This window comes from Anguilla anguilla, chromosome 17 (genome assembly GCF_013347855.1).
Source record: "Anguilla anguilla isolate fAngAng1 chromosome 17, fAngAng1.pri, whole genome shotgun sequence".
In the NCBI taxonomy this organism is placed as follows: domain Eukaryota; kingdom Metazoa; phylum Chordata; class Actinopteri; order Anguilliformes; family Anguillidae; genus Anguilla; species Anguilla anguilla.
The window spans coordinates 31,288,664-31,311,010 of record NC_049217.1 but is presented as its reverse complement, the minus strand read 5'-3'; the positions used below and the strand labels follow the sequence as shown (position 1 = coordinate 31,311,010).

The following is a 22,347-nucleotide window of genomic DNA, read 5'->3' as shown; positions in this document are numbered from 1 at the left end:
CGAGAAGGAGAGAGAGAGAGAGAGAGAGAGAAGAGGGAGAGACGATGGGAGTCAGCAGTAGATGTTAAATCTACAGATGGGATAATGGAAATTGACGGTTGTTTGCAGGCTTCGTATTTTATACTCGTCAGGTGTGTGTTGCGCGTAAATTTGAGCAGATTGAGCCGTTTCAGCGGAAATGAACAGCGCTGATTAAACATTAGGGTCCCGAGCTCCCCGTGTGTTCACAACGGGAGGTCCGCGCTCCGCGTTATTCCTTCTCATCTGCCGGCCCAAACGTTTTGTTTATAGTTGCAGATTTGAAATCCCCTCGCGCTGAATCGTCTCCGCTCCCCCCGCATCGTCATTTGCATAGAACTAATAAAACCGCTCTCCGCCCATCACACTCCGGTTATTTTATCCGTATTAAAACTGAGTAAAACTGTTCCGCTGGTCGCACCGCTGCATTCCGCAGCCGGAGGTGTTTACGGCTTCGGCCATCTCTGCGCGGGAGAAATTAATACGGGTCGCCTCGCGCGCGCGAGCGCGCACATAACGGTTTCCTTATAATCACGGCTGCTTCTCCCTTCCGCTGCCTGCGCGTCACTCCTGGTTTATGGAAGACGGTTCTTCAGATCTTTCCGTCCCTTTCCTCATCTTTCTAAAAACAGTTATTCGCCCACGCTTCCAGACTTCAAAAACCAAAAAAAGGTTAATCTTAACGAGCACTTTAGCCTTACATTTACTCTTAAAATCTTATTTCTATTACGTTTTGGCTAAATAAGACAAAAAGATCGTCAATGGGGAGATCGTTTGAGTCATTTCAAGGTTTTCCAATGGGGTGAGACAATTTCACTTGTCAAGCAAAAAATAAGCTAATTTTCTCATTTTTCAGAGAAAGAAAAATGAGATTTTAAGTCTCATTAAAGACTAAATCACATTAAAGACAGTCTTTTTTTGCAATGCTATGCCACCTTTCTCTCTCCCTTTAAAGCAGTCTGGGTACAAGGGAGTTTGGGAAGCCACAGGCAAGCGTAAAAAGCTCACACGCTCATGTGTCGGTGGTGAATTTTAGGCTACCGTCAGTCTGCCAGCAGTAACCAGTAAAAAAACAGCGGGTTTGTTTTGTGTGTCTTTGTGTTATTGGATCAGTTGAGCGTAAATCACCACGCTAGGCCACACGTTGCCCGGGTGACGGGCTTTTAGTCCTGATTAACCAGTTAGCTTTAGCATCGGCAGTCTTACCCCCAGCTCACAAGGTCAGACAGTCACATCTGGTGAATCTCATCTGATTTATGCGATGTTGTTTTACTGCGTATGCGGTGCATTCCAGACTCAAAGCTGGGTCTGAAGTGCTGGCCTTGGTGCGGAAAGCTCTGGCTCTGATGATAAAATAATGGGTGTGATGCTGAAGGTCCAGCTCTGATGCAGAGGCACTGGGCTCTGATGCAGAGACATTGGGCTCTGATGCAGAGACACCGTGCTCTGATGCAGTGACATTAGGCTCTGATGCAGAAACATTAGGCTCTGATGCAGCAACATTAGGCTCTGATGCAGAGACATTAGGCTCTGATGCAGAGGCACTGGGCTCTGATGCAGAGACATTAGGCTCTGATGCAGAAACATTAGGCTCTGATGCAGCAACATTAGGCTCTGATGCAGAGGCACCGGGCTCTGATGCAGAAACATTAGGCTCTGATGCAGAGGCACCGGGCTCTGATGCAGAGGCACCGGGCTCTGATGCAGAGGCACTGGGCTCTGATGCAGAGACATTAGGCTCTGATGCAGAGGCACCGGGCTCTGATGCAGAGACATTAGGCTCTGATGCAGAGACACCGGGCTCTGATGCAGAGACATTAGGCTCTGATGCAGAGGCACCGGGCTCTGATGCAGAGACATTAGGCTCTGATGCAGAGAAATTAGGCTCTGATGCAGAGGCACTGGGCTCTGATGCAGAGACATTAGGCTCTGATGCAGAAACATTAGGCTCTGATGCAGAGACACCGGGCTCTGATGCAGAAACATTAGGTTCTGATGCAGAGACATTAGGCTCTGATGCAGAGACATTAGGCTCTGATGCAGAAACATTAGGCTCTGATGCAGAGACACCGGGCTCTGATGCAGAAACATTAGGCTCTGATGCAGAGGCACCGGGCTCTGATGCAGAAACATTAGGTTCTGATGCAGAGACATTAGGCTCTGATGCAGAGACATTAGGCTCTGATGCAGAAACATTAGGCTCTGATGCAGAGACATTAGGCTCTGATGCAGAGACACCGGGCTCTGATGCAGAAACATTAGGCTCTGATGCAGAGGCACCGGGCTCTGATGCAGAAACATTAGGCTCTGATGCAGATGCACCGGGCTCTGATTCCGGCGCTTTGCTGCGGGCGCAGACGCTGCTGGGCACTGACCTTGTACGGCAGCACCACGGCGGACCCACCGCTGATGCCCACGATGGGCACGCCCGTCTGCACGGAGATGAAGTCCAGCATCTGCGCCACCGCCTCGGAGCCCACGTTGTCCTCGAAGACGACGCCGTGCACGCGGCTGGAGGCCAGCGTGTCGCACACGCGCGTGAGCAGCGTGCGAGGGTTGGTGTTGTTCACCAGCACCGTGATGGGGTTCACCTCCAGCGGCAGGTCCAGGAAGTTCTCCCGGCTCAGCCGGCCCTTGATCTCCGTCTGGTAGGCGGAGCCGCTGAACACCACCGCCACGTTGACCGCGGGCGGCGGCGGCGGCGCGAACGGCCGGCCCAGGCAGCAGGGGGCAGCGCAGAGCAGCTGTAGCAGCAACGGCCACAGGGAGGCGCTCAACCGCCCTAAAGGAACTCCCATCTCAGCCACCTACGACCTACGACAGAGAGAGGGAGGGGTGGAGGGAGGGAGGGAGGGGCAGAGAGAGAGAGAGGGAGGGGCAGAGAGAGAGGGAGGGGTGCAGAGAGGGAGGGGCGGAGAGAGAGAGGGGTGCAGAGAGAGAGGGAGGGGGGAGAGTGAGAGTGAGAGGGGTGGAGAGAAAGAGGGAGGGAGGGGTGGAGAGAGAGAGGGAGGGAGGGAGGGAGGGGTAGAGAGAGAGAGGGAGGGGTGGAGAGAGAGGGAGCGGTGAGAGAATGAGGGAGGGGCAGAGAGAGAGAAGGAGGGGTGGAGAGAGAGAGAGGGGCAGGGAGAGAGGGAGGGAGGGGCAGAGAGGGACAGGGGTGGAGAGAGAGGGAGGGGTGGAGAGAGGGAGAGGGATGGGTGGAGAGAGGGAAAGACAGAATGAAAGGACATCTTCAGTTTTAGTTATTTAATTTTGTGTGTACAATCATTATAAATTGTTATTTTGTTTGAAGTATGCAAACAGAATATGGCTTTATTAGCATGACCTTAACCAAAATGTGATTTCTGTAAAAGTGCAACACTAATTTTTGCTTCAGTAGGCTTTAGTAGATGACATAAAATGGCCTTTATCTGATTCACCCTGAACGCCTGTGTTCTTTAAGGTCATGTGAATGAAGCCCATTTGCATTTTAAGGAAGGGCAGAATCAGAGAGGAAAGGGAGGGGTGGTGGATATTACACACGCAGGTTTTCTTTTCAATCATTATGTTATGATAACACACTTGCTAGACAAGCTGTTTGCTTTGAGTTGACCTGCTTCTTGGCGAGTGACCTTTCGGCTAGCTGTGCGCTACGCTCGGCTAGCTCGGAGCTCCAGGGAGCGCGGGGGTGGGAGGATCGGAGCTCCACGGACAGATGGTGTGCTGCTGAGGAAAACCGGTCTTTATTTTTAAAATAAATGCAGAACAAGGGGATTAATGACTTACTGCTTGTGTCTCTCCTGTCATAATGCGCACGGCGTTGGCAGCACAACCCCGACCTCTGCGAGAGTAAGTCTGTGACCCGGAATGTCCAGCGCGTTCAGGTTTGTAGCGGACGCGTAGCACAAGCTGGCGCAGGGATGTTAACTCGGCCGAGACCCCGAAGAGACCGTCGGCGTTTGTGTCAGGTTCTGGACCGTGCAAGCGATGTTCCGTCAGAGCGTTTACCGCGATGTGCAGATGCACGTGTCCCGTCTCCCTGCTGCTTAAGAGCATTTGTAAGTCAGCAGATAACTGTCACTTCAGTCCCGCCACCTGCAGAACACATTTCGGGTGTTTTAACAGGTGCGTGTTTATTTGCAGTCTTACAGGGAGTGCGGTGGCAGCGTAGCGCAGGGGTTAGAGCACCGGGCTCGTAAGCCTGAGGCTGTGAATGTGAAATTTAACGTGAATATAAATGTGATGTAAAATGTGATTACCCCTTCTGGGCAGTGACTGTGCCTGTCAGCGCCTGAATGGAGGCTTTCCGGAACTTTCTACGCAGGAGAACGTGCGCTCGCCGGTGATCTCCAAACCCGACGGCGGGGGCTACAGCGATGAGGTAGGCCTACAGACCCCGCTGGGCATCCCAAATCAGAACATTTGATAAAGAAAAATGTTTTGGAAGCACAAGGGTACTGAGATGTCTGGTTATAATGCAATGGGTCAAGAAAAGCTAAAATAGATGTTTATTGATTAAAAATAAATTGTTTCTGCTTTTTCTCTTCCATCCATCCATCTATCCGTAATCTAACGTGCTTATTCTTGGTCAGGGTCGCGGGTTGTGAGTTCTCATGCTGAAAGGTAATTAACTCTTTGGTGGTTCCTATTTTACAGTTCAGCTCAATGGAAGAAACGGGCAAAATTCCAAAGACTGCAGCCATAGAGAGTACGGGCATGAGAACATTAGATATTGCTGAAAATAAAGCATTACATTTTTATTGGAGCATGCGAGTTTATAGATATTAGAATGTTGGATTTGCAAGCAGGACTCACAGCGTTCTGCTCTGTGGTGAAGTTCACCGCCAAATTCAGCGAGGCGTCGCCTGATTGGCCAGGCTGCTGTCCCCGGCCCTGTGCCGCAGATCATGTGATCCTGTCATGGTCACCAGATTTATCACTGCATTTAAACAGCAGCGGGTAAAGACCCCGTAATCCCCCATAATCCCCCACTGGTGGTGGGTGGGGGGTGGGGGGGTGGGGGGGGTCATGAACCTAGTGTGATTCTGTCACCTTAACAAGCGTCCCCGTCAGCACCAGAGAAAAACAAGTCTGATCCCAGAGGCCATAAACCATCCTAATGTCCAGTCATATGGCGGGGATATGATATGGTGTTTTGCGTTATGACCTGTTATTACAGTATTAGGGTTAGGACCCTACTGACCAAACCTCACTCACACATGTCCACTTCTCTGATCCAGGGACACCCACCCAGGGGACCCCTTAAAATTAACCCCCATGAATGAAGACTGACCAGCGACCCCCCTGCCGTACAGCACCTTCACGAACCCCCTGGGGTCTGTGGACCCCCTGGTGAAAAGCCAGGCTATGGATTATTCCCTGAGCTGCTAACCAGTAAACGCATCTCTGCTCAGATGGAGTCAGATTGGGGGAAAATTCCTGAATGAGTGTGGGAGCAGCGTTCCTCAGATCATTCCGGAATCATTCCGGAAGCGGGATGAGCGGGAGGTGAGCGGTAGAGGCTCGGTCTCGGCTGCTTTTCCGGGCTGGTGGTAGGCAGATGGCACAGGGGCCGCAGGTCTCTGCAGGGGACAGTACAATCACACCTGAGCTGCCAAAGAGCATCAGCTAAACGTCCCAGAACCGTGCGCAAGTACCTGTGCACACTGCCTTCTCTCGGACCGCACGTCAGTTATAGACCCAGCCAGCTGGCCGCAGACCACAGACCACAGACCACAAACTACAGACCACAGACCAAACCATGTGACCCAGAGCAGCCTGCAGAACAGAGCCCTTATTTCAGAATGTTCATTAAAAGCCCTTTAAGGTGCGAGATCACAAATATATGTGATTAGAACGTTTTTAACTGACCATAATTTTGATGTAGCGATCACTTCTGGTAACTGAAAGCAGTGGAGTTCTAGAACACCGACTTTCGAAAGAACATTCCAAAAAAAAAAAACCCCTCTCTTCAAAAAGGTTACACCATTGGCTGTGGAGCTGCTGGAAAATTGTCAGATATTAGAGCTTGATCCACTGTTTTGCGAGCCTGGAGGTGTATGGGGGAGAATGTGGGGATCAGATCTTGGCCTCTCGCTCTACACGATGCAGCTACGTTCCCTGGACCCCTCACTGCCCCGGTCATCCAGGTGACGCCACCTGGCCTGACAGGTGTGAACGGCGTAATAAATGCAGAATATATCGCCGCCCGTCGGACGCAGAATCTTTAATTACTCAGCAAATATTATCGCTGGAAAGTGCCCCTGCACTCGCTGCACTACACATCTGAAGGACATCTTGGTGACACATATTCTAAGGTCAGATCTGGATGATTGGCTTCTACTAACTGTACGGAATAGCTAGCCCTGTAGGTTGCTAAGCGCTCTACAATCCTCCACCCCGATAATAATGAACAAACCACGCCCTAAATACTTCTGCACCCTCTGTCTGAATGCCCACTGTGTGCATGACATTCTGATGCAAAATAACAATGCTATAATAAATAAACTAAATAAAATTCAAAAATACGTACATTGTTGCAGAGAATTTCATCATACATACAATATTTCCTGTACTTGTATCGGAAATACTGCAAATCCACCGTGAAAAAACATTTCACGCACTTTTCGAGGCAGTTCCCCTCGAACATTCTGTGTTTAAAATGGGAAATTGGGTTTGCCCTTTCCCTGCTTTTATCAGGGTGCACCGATATTTGGGGGGGGTCCATCTGAAGGGCTGGTGTTTCGGGGTGTGGGGGGGTGGGGGGGCGCTGAAGGGCATGTGTTTCGGTAGGGGGGGTTGGATGGTGCGTGGGTATAAAGTTGGAACCGAAGCAGAACTCAAACACCAGAGAGAGGGCACTGTTGACAGTGTCTAAGTCCTGTGCAGTGTGAGCTGATCGTCTGGAGTCTGGGCCTACAGGGACGCTAAGAGAGCAGAATACTCTACAAAGCCTCACTTATTATTTTCCTTGCTTGTCGGGGGTTTTAATATTCAGACTACAGGCTGAGGGGACATTACTCCCCCTCCGAAAGACAATGAGAACTGTCGCGAGCCGCCGTCAGACTGAAGCGCGGCGTGCAGAATCACTTCACCGCGCCGCTGTGTGTGTGGGGCTCCTCACTGGCCGCTTGTTCCCGGGGTCCTGGGGCGTCCCGACACCCCAAAATGAGTCCTGATCGTGCCAGTGCTGACACCAGTGTGTAGCCTAGCCTCCCAGCATACGGCTGTGTGTAGCCTAGCCTCCCAGCGTACGGCTGTGTGTAGCCTAGCCTCCCAGCATACGGCTGTGTGTAGTCTAGCCTCCCAGCATACGGCTGTGTGTAGCCTAGCCTCCCAGCATACGGCGGTGCGTAGCCTAGCCTCCCAGCGTACGGCGGTGCGTAGCCTAGCCTCCCAGCGTACGGCTGTGTGTAGCCTAGCCTCCCAGCGTACGGCTGTGTGTAGCCTAGCCTCCCAGCGTACGGCTGTGTGTAGCCTAGCCTCCCAGCGTGCGGCGGTGCGTAGCCTAGCCTCCCAGCGTACGGCTGTGCGTAGCCTAGCCTCCCAGCGTGCGGCGGTGCGTAGCCTAGCCTCCCAGTGTACGGCTGTGTGTAGCCTAGCCTCCCAGCGTACGGCTGTGTGTAGCCTAGCCTCCCAGCGTACGGCTGTGTGTAGCCTAGCCTCCCAGCGTACGGCGGTGTGTAGCCTAGCCTCCCAGCATATGGTGGCAGGTAGCCTAGCCTCCCAGCGTACAGCAGTGTGTAGCCTAGCCTCCCAGCATGTGTACATGCTAGCGTACGCTTTCCTGAATACGCCATGGTTGCTGCAACAATGGAACGGCTCTACTAGTATCATTTGGGAATTGCTTTGAAAAGAAGTGATTTACAGCAGAGCAGTCAATTTGAAATCTGCTCTGTCAGGGATCAAGCAATGACAGGGCTAATGTATTTTACCCTGCAGAACAGGGACAAATTTGAGCTTGTGGGTCGAATTGTTGTTCTTTATTCATTCATGTACTGCAGCTGTTTTTTTTTGTTTGTTGTTTTTTTAGGACTTCAAATGGCGGGCGTGAGTCGCCGAGCTGAGTGGCGAGTTGTCAGATTAGCGTTGTGTTCATGGAGGCTGGCAAATTAGCCGAAGCCTTGACCTTGACAGGCACGGCGTGTTCCGCAAGGTCTTTGTGCCTGAGCGCCGTCTTTCTCGGCTGTCTGCTCGAGCGCACAAGTTTGCCGGTTTACAGGGTGGTTTCACAATTCGGAAAAAAACATTTGTTTTAGCATATTGAATTTTTTTTGACAGCCCTCATGTTCAAATACAGAAGCACCGTGGGTGTTTGAAAACACTGAGCGGAGAGGGTGGGTGGCAGTGTATAAATACTGAATGAATATAAACACAACTGGTATTTGTATTTCTATGGAACATTTACACACAGTATTATTCATATCCAAACGGTGGGGACTGGTGGTGTTTATGGGGACTGGTGGGGTGTATGTTGTAGTGGGGACTGGTGGGGTTTATGGGGACTGGTAGGGTGTATGTTGTAGTGGGGACTGGTGGGGTTTATGGGGACTGGTGGGGTGTATGTTGTAGTGGGGACTGGTGGGGTTTATGGGGACTGGTGGGGTGTATGTTGTAGTGGGGACTGGTGGGGTTTATGGGGACTGGTGGGGTTTATGTTGGTAGGAAAATATTTTCTTTAGGGACCTATGATCAGAGGGCACAGCTGAGATTTTGGGATTTTAGGGTGGAGCTGCAGAGAGAGCTGCAGATCGGGGCTTTCTGCTCCCCCCCCCCCCCCCCCCCCCCGAGTGATGAAATCCACTCTAGCTCTAAACTCTGAGCGGAGTCTCCCCCCACCCCCTGTAAGTGCATTTACACTTGTTTGTACATAAGTGTGCACATATTTTTTAATATACATCAGAGTTGAGTTTAATTGTACTTCAGTTCAGTTCATTTGGGAAATAAAATTCAATTAATGAATTGAAAAATCCCCACAGAACCTCATGGGCATTTTTCAGAGTATTAATTGAGCTTCAGTGCATTTCCTGAATTGAAAGATTTTAAGTGGAATTGATTCCTAGCTTGAGATGCATTGGCATGCTGTCATACTGTGCGTGCGTGTGCGTGTGTGTGCGTGTGCGCATGCGTGTGAGTCCGTGTGAGTGAGTGTGTGTGAGCCTGTGTGTACTGAAATGTGTGTGTGTCTGTGTGTGTGTGTGAGACTGTGTGTACTGAGATGTGTGTGTGTGTGAGACTGTGTGTACTGAAATGTGTGTGTTTTTCCTTAGCTGGGCTGTGTCACTGATCTCTGTGGGATTTTTCCCAGATTAGTGGCCCCTTGCAGCTCTCCTCATGTCCCTGCTGGTCCCACAGCTCAGGGAGAAGCAGATTAGACACAGGCCACTGCTCCTGATCCCACAGACCACTGCTCCCACAGGCCACTGCTCCTGATCCCACAGACCACTGCTCCCACAGGCCACTGCTCCTGATCCCACAGACCACTGCTCCCACAGGCCACTGCTCCTGATCCCACAGACCACTGCTCCCACAGGCCACTGCTCCTGATCCCACAGACCACTGCTCCTGATCCCACAGACCACTGCTCCCACAGGCCACTGCTCCTGATCCCACAGACCACTGCTCCCACAGGCCACTGCTCCTGATCCCACAGACCACTGCTCCCACAGGCCACTGCTCCTGATCCCACAGACCACTGCTCCCACAGGCCACTGCTCCTGATCCCACAGACCACTGCTCCCATAGGCCACTGCTCCTGATCCCACAGACCACTGCTCCCACAGGCCACTGCTCCTGATCCCACAGACCACTGCTCCCACAGGCCACTGCTCCTGATCCCACAGACCACTGCTCCCACAGGCCACTGCTCCTGATCCCACAGACCACTGCTCCCACAGGCCACTGCTCCTGATCCCACAGACCACTGCTCCCACAGGCCACTGCTCCTGATCCCACAGGCCACTGCTCCTGATCCCACAGACCACTGATCCCACAGGCCACTGCTCCTGATCCCACAGACCACTGATCCCACAGGTCACTGCTCCTGATCCCACAGACCACTGATCCCACAGGCCACTGCTCCTGATCCCACAGACCACTGCTCCTGATCCCACAGGCCACTGCTCCTGATCCCACAGACCACTGATCCCACAGGCCACTGCTCCTGATACCACAGGCCACTGATCCTACAAGCCACTGCTCCTGATCCCACAGGCCACTGATCCACAGGCCACTGCTCCTGATTCCACAGACCACTGATCCCACAGGCCACTGCTCCTGATCCCAGCACTCACTGCTCCAAAATGCTCTAGTGTGACCCGTGACTGCTCCAGAGAGCCACTACGCACACACACACACATGCACACGCACACACACACGTAACTGCCGTGAGGGTTTCACAGTGCATCGAGATAGCGCCTTGTATATATAGTACCTGCACTACCTGCTATAAAAGTATTGATTTAAACGGCTATAACAGTGAACACATACACAGGCATAGGCCTCCATAAATCCAGCCCACGCACTCAGACCCAGCCATAATTAACTTTAACATTGCGCTGCTCGCATCCAGCAGTGTCACACACCAGTGAAGACTGAGGGGCAGATAGGTAATAATGTTAACCGGATTTCTTTAATAATTCACAATTACATTTGAAACGCATACCAGGCGCATAACAAATATCGATTTGCAACATAAATTGAAATGCCTAACCGCAAAGCACAGAATGAATTACAGCTAACAAGTCCTTATGTTCTGAATTAAGTTACAGTTTGTATATTGCGTACATCTGTGAGGGAATCCACTGGAGATTCAAGAATTAGATAAGTTAATATGGTGACTCACACTTTCTGCCCGAACACCAGAACATCAGTATGCAGAGCGATTCAGCCAAAGTCAGTATGCAGAGTGATTCAGCCAAAGTCAGTATGCAGAGCAATTCAGCCAAAGTCAGTATGCAGAGCGATTCAGCCAAAGTCAGTATGCAGAGTGATTCAGCCAAAGTCAGTATGCAGAGTGATTCAGCCAAAGTCAGTATGCAGAGCAATTCAGCCAAAGTCAGTATGCAGAGCAATTCAGCCAAAGTCAGTATGCAGAGCGATTCAGCCAAAGTCAGCATGCAGAGCGATTCAGCCAAAGTCAGCATGCAGAGCGATTCAGCCAAAGTCAGTATGCAGAGCGATTCAGCCAAAGTCAGTATGCAGAGCAATTCAGCCAAAGTCAGTATGCAGAGCAATTCAGCCAAAGTCAGTATGCAGAGCGATTCAGCCAAAGTCAGTATGCAGAGCGATTCAGCCAAAGTCAGTATGCAGAGCGATTCAGCCAAAGTCAGTATGCAGAGCGATTCAGCCAAAGTCAGCATGCAGAGCGATTCAGCCAAAGTCAGTATGCAGAGCGATTCAGCCAAAGTCAGTATGCAGAGCGATTCAGCCAAAGTCAGCATGCAGAGCGATTCAGCCAAAGTCAGTATGCAGAGCGATTCAGCCAAAGTCAGTATGCAGAGCGATTCAGCCAAAGTCAGTATGCAGTGGGACCGATGCACCAGCTGAGATAGTCCTGTCCTTTTGTGACTCACCTTTTTCTTGTTCTCTCTCACTCTCTCTGGTCTTTTCTTGTTCTGTTTCCCTCCCTCTCATGCCCCCTTTTGCCTTTGTCTTTCTTTTCATTCTTTCATCTTCTCATTCTCTCTGAATTTCACTCTTCCACTTGCTTGTTCTCCCTTCGTTCTCTCTTTCTTTCTCTCTCTCTCCCTCTCTCAAACTAGCACTTGTCACTGTTGCTTTTCATTTTATCCCCATTGTTCACTTTCTCTTGCCCTCTCATCCTCTCTCACTCTCCTCTGTCATTCCCTTTCACCATCCCTAATTTTAATCCATTCCTCCTTTCGCTCTCCCCTTCCCTCTCTCACCTTGACCTGCCCTCCCCCTCTCCCTCTGGCAATTGGCAGTGTGTTCAGTGATGTCATGTGACCAGTTGCATCTCTCTCTCTCTTTCTCTCTCTCCCCTTACCTCTCTCCCTCTTTCCCCCTCTCATTCCTCCTGCCTATGTTCATCATCCCAGTGCTTCTCCAGTGAAATTTAAAAGGCGAATAATCCTGACGTCGCTGCTTTTTAAAGCTGCGTTGTGTTGAGCTGCGGAGGGCCGAGGAACTGAAACTAAGGGCAGAACAATTAGCGCTCATTTCAGAATCTGGCAGCGCACGCCCAGCTAACAAGCCGCGCTAACACGTTGGACTGCTGATAATCACCCGCCATTTTACATCTTCATTAACTCCCAAACAGTCGCCCATTAAAACCGCGCTCATGGAAATTCAGACACATTCAGGAAACGCTCAGAATGACTGGTGTGTCTCGTGAGGCTCAGCTTTGGATGTCCGGTCCAGAGAACATCTCCAAACAAACATTCCCTACGCGCAGATTTGGATGTCTGTTGGAATCTATTTTGAGTCACAATAGATCATTGCAGCACTGGTGTTACTCAGTTTCGTTTTGTTTATATTTTGAGTAAAAAAAATAAAGATGAATCCAGCATTTCATACACGCATTCACAAGGGTATTAAAATGCTGTTGTCAGGCATCCTCTGTTTTTATGACTAAACAGGAAGTGTGCGGGGAATGTTCCTGCATCGTGTCTGGAACACGCCGTGACTTTCCCTGGTTGGGAAGAATGATGTTCTGGGTTTGGGGAACATTCTCATTAAAAACGTTATTTCATAAGCAGATGGTAATCAAGCCAGCACGTTCCCCGGTGAACAGGGAAGCACAGCTTGTTTACGCGCGTACTGCACGCGGCGAGTTTTAACGGGCGAAGCGATTTCTCTGACGGGTTCGTTCGCTGTGGCAGACGTCCTGCGGCGGAACAGGACCTTTCTGATTCTGATTACTCGGCCGTCCCGATGAGGGACGGGGTCGGCGCCTTCGCCCGTCTGACCCGGTGGGGGGGGGCGGAGCCTGGGGGTGTGACTCATCGCGCGAGGCCCTTTCTTTTGCCGGAAAGACGGGATTGAGCCAGAAACCGCAATCTGTCAAACGCTCGCTCCGCCGTGGCCCAACGTCCTCGCGACGTCAGCGCCGATGTTACGCCATCGTCCTGCACCGACGGAGCAGGCTGTCTCATACCAGGGAGGTTCACCCCCCTCCCAGCCTTTATGTGTCCCAGTAAACCCCCCCCCCCCCCCCCAAACTCAAAAAGCACCGCAGTGACTCAGTGATTTATGCCCCCCTCCCTGGCCCAGCCTGACCATCACATCAAACGGAGACACTCAGAGATATTGCGCCTGCCTGTCGTTATGTTTTACGCCGTGACCAGCTGGGAGAACGTATAACAAGCGTGCCGTCGCGGCGCACGCATATGGCGGGCGACAGCGTGAGTTATGGGGTCGCAGCCCGATAAATCCCGCTTCTAATGCGAGGGTGTGCGGTGTGGAGCGCTGCCCGCAGGACTGGTCACACCTGACTGCAGCTCCACCTGGCTCTGGGGTCTGCACTAACCTTACTGCACTTTCAGGAGAGGCCGCGGTCCCCTGGAAAGAGGTGCTTCTGTTCTATGGCCCGTCAGTGGACAGGCCAGGGGAGACTCCTGTGGAGTGATTATCTCTATGGTGTATCTATGGGAAGTGGTTATCTCTATGGTGTGTGTGCGTGAAGTGGTTATCTCTATGGTGTGTGTACGTGAAGTGGTTATCTCTATGGTGTATCTATGTGAAGTGGTTATCTCCATGGTGTGTGTGCGTGAAGTGGTTATCTCTATGGTGTGTGTATTTGAAGTGGTTATCTCCATGGTGTGTGTGCGTGAAGTGGTTATCTCTATGGTGTGTGTACGTGAAGAGGTAATCTCTATGGTTTATGTATGCAAAGTCGTTATCTCTATGGTGTATGTCTGCACAACCATACAGAATAGTAATTTGCTGAGATACGTGACTTCAGACATTTTGTTGATGCCAAAATGTTAGCCAAAATAAGTTTGCCTCTGAAAAGTCTTTGAGGTTAAAACAGAACCGCTTTAAAACTCTGCCAGTTTATTGTGTGTCTGTGTGTGTGTGTGTTTGTGTGTGTGTGGAGTAGTGGTTGTCTGCACACACACACACACACACACGCACACACACACACACACACATACACACACACGCAGAGGTGGTCGACTCGCGGACAGGAGCGTGTGGGAAATGAGATCTCATCCTGGGAAGGAGGGGGTCAGACTAAGACCCTGTTTAAGCTCCGACCCTGGCGAGTGCGACAGACACCCCCCACCCCCCCCCTTCCAGATGTCACCATCCTCTTCCTCCAGCTGCCTGTCTGCCCCCCCCCCCCCCCCCCAGGCCCATCTTATGCACAGCTTGCAATCCGCCTCAGAAAACTCCACTTCTGCATTTAATCTGCATGTGACCACACTCCTGTTCCCCTCCGCTGGGTTAATCTGCCCCGCGTGTGACCACGCTCCTGTTCCCCTCCGCTGGGTTAATCTGCCCCGCGTGTGACCACGCTCCTGTTCCCCTCCGCTGGGTTAATCTGCCCCGCGTGTGACCACGCTCCTGTTCCCCTCCGCTGGGTTAATCTGCCCCGTGTGTGACCACGCTCCTGTTCCCCTCCGCTGGGTTAATCTGCCCCGCGTGTGACCACGCTCCTGTTCCCCTCCGCTGGGTTAATCTGCCCCGTGTGTGACCACGCTCCTGTTCCCCTCCGCTGGGTTAATCTGCCCCGCGTGTGACCACGCTCCCGTTCCCCTCCGCTGGGTTAATCTGCCCCGCGTGTTAAAAACGACGGGACGTTTCAGACGACACGGCCGGCGAAGGCTAGAGTAGCAAGCCGAGCAATAAACTTAAACTGCACTCTCGGGAAGGCCACAGGGAACCAGCTAACATACTTGCAAACACAGCGATAAACATATCAGCGCAGTAAAAAATACGTCAATAAGTTGTAATCTGATGACTTGCAGATGTACCAATTCATTTATGCACTCACAAATGTAACAACAAACAATAATATACACACTCTCTCAAGTAGCAATAAACTATAATCTACATACTCACCAAAGTACCTATAAACTGAAATCTACACACTCACAAATGTAACAATTAATCTTCAAACCTGCAAATGCAGTGATAAAACTCTAATCAGCACACAATACACATGTAAATACATCAATAGACTAATCTACACATTCACAAATTCAATAATTAATCTACACACTCACAAATGCAATAATGAATCTACACACTCACAAATGTAAAAATAAACCATGATCTACGCGTTCATCAAGTAACAATAAACTCATCTACACAATCACTCATGTAACAATAAGTAAACCTACACTTTCAGGACATTGTCTAATATACACACTCTCAAACGCAAAGATAAAATGTAATCTACACATTCACTAATACAAGGATAATCTCTCATCTACTGTACTGTACATGTGCACAAATGCAACTGGAGACTGCACACTCATGCGTGAAACGGCACTCTAATCTACTGTGCACGCTCACGAACGCAATGATGACCTCAGCCTACAGAAGACAGCAATATACTCTTAATCTACACATTTGCAAACTCAGCAACAAACTATTCTACACACTCACAGGCACAACAATAGTCTGTAACATGCACACTTGAAATTGCTACGATTAATTGTAATCTCATACAGATCTAACAATAAATTCTAATCTGATTTTGCATCAGTTTCAAAAATGTCCTCTCTCTCTCGGTCACACGCACACACAAATTCTTTCTCTCACACATACATACAAACACACACCCATCAGTACACTGTATACACAGACACATATACATACACACAGGCTCTTGTCAAATGTTCTTTTTTCATTTCTTTGGAGAGTAAATCACTGAAAATACTATGTGGACTCTCCATAAAATTTACTGCCTTGTTCTGTTGACCTTGATGCAGGTGTTCTAATAGCACTTTATCCCTGCAATATACTTTACTGCTTTGTGTGTGTGTCTGTGTGTCACACACACACACACACACACTCACACACACACACACACACAGACACACACACTCACATGCACACACACACACGCACACACACACACACACACACACTCCTACAGGCAGCACTCTGTTCAGTCAAACGTTGATTGTCTCTTTTACACTCCGAGGACACCTGCCCCAGTTTTACAGGCAGATTGAGATGATTCTGTTTTGAAAGCTACGTGATCGTTGATTTTAACTGCCCCTCGTAACCCCCCGTCCCTCGCCCCTCACCCCTCCCACTGTCCACTCAGCTCGTTAGGAGGAAAGAGGAGAGGGGGAGGAGGGGCTCTTTCTCTCCTCTCCTCTCTTCTCCTCTCCGCTCCTCTTTAATGGGAGAGGATGGGCAGAGGGTGCCCTGCTGTGTGAAAGGCCAGAGCTGTAGACTGGGAGCCAGCACACCCAGCGACACGGGCATCTGCTGCTCCCACACACCGACCGTGAACGAGCGCAACCACAACCACGAGAGCGACTGCGACCGCATCCATAACCACGACCGAAACCACAACCATGACCACGACCGAAACCACAACCATAACCACGACCGAAACCACATCCATAACCACGACCGAAACCACATCCATAACCACGACCGAAACCACATCCATAACCACGACCGAAACCACATCCATAACCACGACCGAAACCACAACCATGACCACGACCAAAACCACAACCATGACCACGACCAAAACCACAACCATAACCACGACCGAAACCACATCCATAACCACGACCGAAACCACATCCATAACCACGACCGAAACCACATCCATAACCACGACCGAAACCACATCCATAACCACGACCGAAACCACATCCATAACCACGACCGAAACCACATCCATAACCACGACCGAAACCACATCCATAACCACGACCGAAACCACATCCATAACCACGACCGAAACCACATCCATAACCACGACCGAAACCACATCCATAACCACGACCGAAACCACATCCATAACCACGACCGAAACCACATCCATAACCACGACCGAAACCACATCCATGAGCACAACCGCAAGCGCAAACGCAGCCACACCCGGAGCATGCAGCTATGGCAAAGCCCGGCGTAACCATGACGATTGAAGGGTGAATGTGGTTATGGTCTGTTACAGTACAGCTGGACCAGGGCTGACCTCAGCTGCAGCCTTTACACACAGAGCATGACCATAATCCTCATTACAAGAACGATCCTCAAATTCACACACTGAGCATGACCATGACTATCACACGCTAAGCATGACCACGACTATCACACACTGAGGATGACTATGACTATCACACGCTGAGCATGACCATGACTATCACACTCTGAGGATGACCATGACTATCACACACTGAGCATGACCATGACTATCACACACTGAGCATGACCATGACTATCACACACTGAGCATGACTATGACTATCACACGCTGAGCATGACTATGACTATCACACGCTGAGCATGACTATGACTATCACACGCTGAGGATGACTATGACTATCACACACTGAGCATGACTATGACTATCACACACTGAGCATGACTATGATCATCTCACACTGAGCATGACTATGACTACCACACGCTGAGCATGACCATGACTATCACACGCTGAGGATGACTATGACTATCACACACTGAGCATGACCATGACTATCACACGCTGAGGATGACTATGACTATCACACACTGAGCATGACGATGACTATCACACGCTGAGGATGACTATGACTATCACACGCTGAGCATGACCACGACTGAAAGTGTCACGTTTGAAGCAGGACCACAACCAGCGTGCACTGATTATGACATCGCATATGAAACGTGTATATGACTGCAACCCACACATTCAGCCAGGGCAAGCTCAGTGCCAATATAGACACCACACGCACACACACCACACACAGCAACCACACACACACACCACACGCAGCCACCACACACACCATTTAAAATTTGATTTAAAACTCCACAAAGAAAGTGACACTTAGCTGCACATACACTAGAAAGAGCAGCAGTTACAGTCGGCTGATTGGTCAGAATGAAGCTAGAGCAGCAGTTACAGTCTGCTGATTGGTCAGAATGAAGTTAGAACAGCAGTTACAGTCTGCTGATTGGTCAGAATGAAGGTAGAGCAGCAGTTACAGTCTGCTGATTGGTCAGAACGAAGTTAGAGTACTCTACACAAATCTCTTTCTTTCTCGAGTGCGTGTACTCTACTCTATCTTCTTCTCTCCCACATGAACAAGACTGGCTAGAAAGTTGTGTGAGGAAGAGTCATAAAAATCTCATCAGGAAAGACACTTGTGTACATGTGTGTTTGTGTGCATGTGTGTTTGTGTACATGTGTGTTTATGTATATACGTGCTTGTATACATGCATGTATGTGTACATGTGTCTATGTGTACATGCGTGTTTGTGTGCATGCATGCTTGTGTACATGTGTGTTTGTGTGCATGCGTGCTTGTGTACATGCGTGTTTGTGTATGCGTACATGCATGCTAGTGTACATGCGTGCTTGTGTACATGTGTGTTTGTGTGCATGCGTGCTTGTGTACATGCGTGTTTGTGTATGCGTACATGCATGCTAGTGTGCATGCATGCTTGTGTACACACATGTTTGTGTGCATGCGTGCTTGTGTACATGTGTGTTTGTGTGCATGCATGCTTGTGTACATGCGTGTTTGTGTGCATGCGTGCTTGTGTTCATGCGTGTTTGTGTCTGCAATCAATCTTAACCTTGTCTGTAGTCATAAATGCAGGAGCCAGCAGCCTCTGATGTCCCAAAGGGTTCAAATTGCTCTTCTGGGAGATTTCAATTTCATTTTAATTTCATTTCTTCTCACATGCATGGCATTGTATTCACTCTGTCTCTAATACACACCTTCCCTGTCTGAGACCAGCCACACACACCAGTCTCTCATTTAATGGCTGTGTGTGTGTCTCTGTATGAACATGCACGCATGCACACACACACACACACACGCACACACACATACACACGTGCACACACATACAAACACACACACACATGCACATATACTCACACATACACATGCATACATACACGCATGCACACACACTCATACACACACACACACATATGCACAAATACGTGCACAAATACACACACACAGTATAATGGCATGCATGCATCTCAGGATTGGAATCAATTTTCTTCTTTCCCAATCAAACATGCACCACCTGTGAGATGCTACCTGTGTGTGTGTGTGTGTGTGTGTGTGAGAGAGAGAGAGAGAGAGCTCTCCTGTTTGCAGTGCTTTTTGACCTCTGGGAGGAGATCTGAGTCTAACACAGGCAGAATTGACCGTCACACTTGTAGCTGCTGTAGTCCGCAGCGTAACTCTGAGCACAGAGAGAGCAGCCAGGGACACGAGCGTGCCGGCGACAGAGCACAGGCGCGTTCAACAAGAGCAAGAGGAGCCCGGCGTGGTTTAACCGCACATAAACTCACCCTGACAAACACACTCTACCCCCCCCCCCCCCCCACACATACATACACACACACACACTCACACAGACCCCCCTCCCACACACACACACACACACACACACTCTCACAGACCCCCCCCCACACATACATACACACACACACACTCACACAGACCCCCCTCCCACACACACACACACACACACACTCACACAGACTCCCCTCCCACACACACACACACACACACACACACTCACACCCTGACAAACACACTCTACCCCCCCCCCACACATACACACTCACACCCTGACAAACACACTCTACCCCCCCCCACACATACATACACACACACACACTCACACCCTGACAAACACACTCTACTCCCCCCGCTACACATACATACACACACACACACACTCACACTCACACAGACCCCCCTCCCACACACACACACACACACTCACACAGACCCCCCTCCCACACATACACACACTCACACACACACACACACACACTCACACAGACCCCCCTCCCACACACACACACACACACACACACTCACACAGACCCCCCTCCCACACACACACACACACACACACACACACTCACACAGACCCCCCTCCTACACACACACACACACACACACACACTCACACAGACCCCCCTCCCACACACACACACACACACACACTCACACAGACCCCCCTCCCACACATACACACACACACACACAAACACACTCTCACACAGATCCCCCTCCCACACACACACACACTCACACAGACCCCCCTCCCACACACACAAACAGATACAAACACAAAGCCACAGAGAGGGCAGCAGAGGGTTGTGGAGGCTTGTGCCCGGTCAGTGCCCCGGTCAATGACCCAGGTCAGTACTCCGGTCAGTGCCCCAGTCAGTGTCTGGTCAGTGCCACGTTCAGTGCTCCGGTCAGTATGGTGTGAAAGGAGAGAAGGTGATCCCGGTCAGTACTCCGGTCAGTGTCCTGGTCAGTGCTGTGGTCAGTGCAGTGTGAAAGGAGGGAAGGTGATTCATTACCTGCGTCCGCTCTCCGCATCCAGCCCGGTCTCCCGAAGACGCATTCCTCGTCTGTGGCTTCTACCTTCCTTTTTTGTTTTTTCACGCTCCCTCTCTTCCCTCCCTCCCTCTCTCTCTCTCCCCCTCTCTCTCTCCCTCTGTCTTCCCTCCCTCTCACACACTCTCTCTGTCCTCACTTGTTTGAGTCTATTTCAGTATTGCAGGGCTGCTGGGAGAGAGTCATGGGTTCCAGCTCTTTGGCAGAAGGTCACATTATCTCTTGCTGTTGGGGGAGGTGGGGGAGCTGGGATGGGGACGGGGGTGGAAATGCATGGGTAGAGATAGAGGGATGGGGGGAGGAGTGTGCCAGGGCAAAACAAGTGCAAATAAATAAATAGAGAGGCGGAGAGAAAGAAGGAGGAAGAGGAAGAGAGAGACACGAGTCCTCCGCAGATTCTCCACTCCTGCCCGGCTGTCCGTTCCTTATGGAGTCTGTATCAGTGACCCCCCCCCCCTCCGATCAGGACCCCCCTCCAGTCAGAGGACGAGCGAGGGAGCGGGGAAAGAGGGAACCTCAGAGAAAGTTGGGAGAGGCGAGAGAACGAGACGATGAAGACGAAGAGAGGTCGGGGCGGCTGACGGAGATCTCCGGCCCCTGAACGCCGTGCGGGGGGGTGGGGTGGGGTGGGGTGCGGTGGGGGGGGGCGCGGAGCAGAACTTCCTGGGTCGGCCGTCCCGCTGCGTTGCGGGGTCTGTGTGGGGGGGGGGGAGGAGGGTACGCCCCATCAGGCTCAGCCCCCACGGCACCGCTGCCCCCCCGGCCCCGCGGGTCCCGTGCGACGCCCACGCCCGTCCATCATAGACCCGCCGGCGGGCAGCGCGGATGGCGGGGTGCGCGGATGGCGGGGTGTGCAGCTGGTGGGGTGCGTGGGCAGATGGTGCCAGCAGAGGACGCCGTCACAGGTTGCTGCAGGATTCCTGAACCTGTTGGGTTTTTGTTTTTGTTTTTAATGTCCGGGACCCCTCCTGCTCCGGCGTTCCGGTGTGCCTCTGTCCCGCTCCGGTGTGCCTCTGTCCCGCTCCAGAGGAACCTCTGTTTCGCCCTGCAGGGCTGTAATCCTGGATCCTGCTCTCCTCGTCACTGCAAGGGCTTCTGAGCCCTAATCATTGTGTTGTGAGGATTTATCCTCTCTCTCTCTCTCTCTCTCTCTTTCTCTCTCTCACCCCCCTTGCTCTCTCTCTCTTGCTCTCTTTCTCTCTCCCTCTCATCCACCCCTCCCCTTTCTCTTCCTCCCTCCCCCCTCTCTGTTCTCTGTCTTTCACTCTCTCTCTTAATGTCCGTTCTGTGAAGTGACAAATTCCATACGTCTGTCTTCAGAGGTTCTCTCCATCTCTTTCTCTTTCCCCTTCCTGGAATCCCTCTCTACTATTACCTCTCGTTCCTGTTTCTGAACCTCCTCTGCCTGCCTGCCTGCCTGCCTGCCTGCCTGCCTGCCTGACTGTGTCTGTCTGTCTGTCTGTCGGTGTGTGTCTGCCTGTCTGTCTGTCTGTCTGTCTGTCTGTTTGTCGGTGTATGTCTGTCTGTCTGCCTGTCTGTGTGTGTGCCTGTCTGTCTGTCTGCCTGCCTGTGTGTGTCTGTGTGTGTGTCTGTCTGTCTGTCTGTCTGTCGGGCTGTGTGCCTGTCTGCCTGTCTGTCTGGGCTCGGATCACCTCTTGAATCTCCCAGCAGTCCCCTGGTGTGGGAGCTGGTGGTCTGGGCGTGAGCAGTAATGTGTGTTAACCAGAGCAGCGAGATTCCAAGGCCAGCCCCCCCCCCCCCCCCCCCCCCGTGGAGCTGTGACAGGTTGTGAGTGATTGATCAGCGCCGATGTCACTCCCGT

At 51.2% G+C, this 22,347-nt stretch overlaps 1 protein-coding gene across 1 annotated transcript in view; it reads right to left on the bottom strand.

The window, feature by feature from the left end:
- LOC118217186 (glutamate receptor ionotropic, NMDA 2C-like) overlaps positions 1–21,141 on the bottom strand; it is a 215,534-nt gene extending 194,393 nt beyond the window's left edge. The window contains 2 exon segments of the mRNA XM_035399011.1: positions 2,394–2,832; positions 20,489–21,141. Of these exon segments, the coding sequence (XP_035254902.1) occupies positions 2,394–2,816 (423 nt within the window). The 5' untranslated portion in view covers positions 2,817–2,832; positions 20,489–21,141.
- Between the last annotated feature and the right edge of the window lie 1,206 nt (positions 21,142–22,347).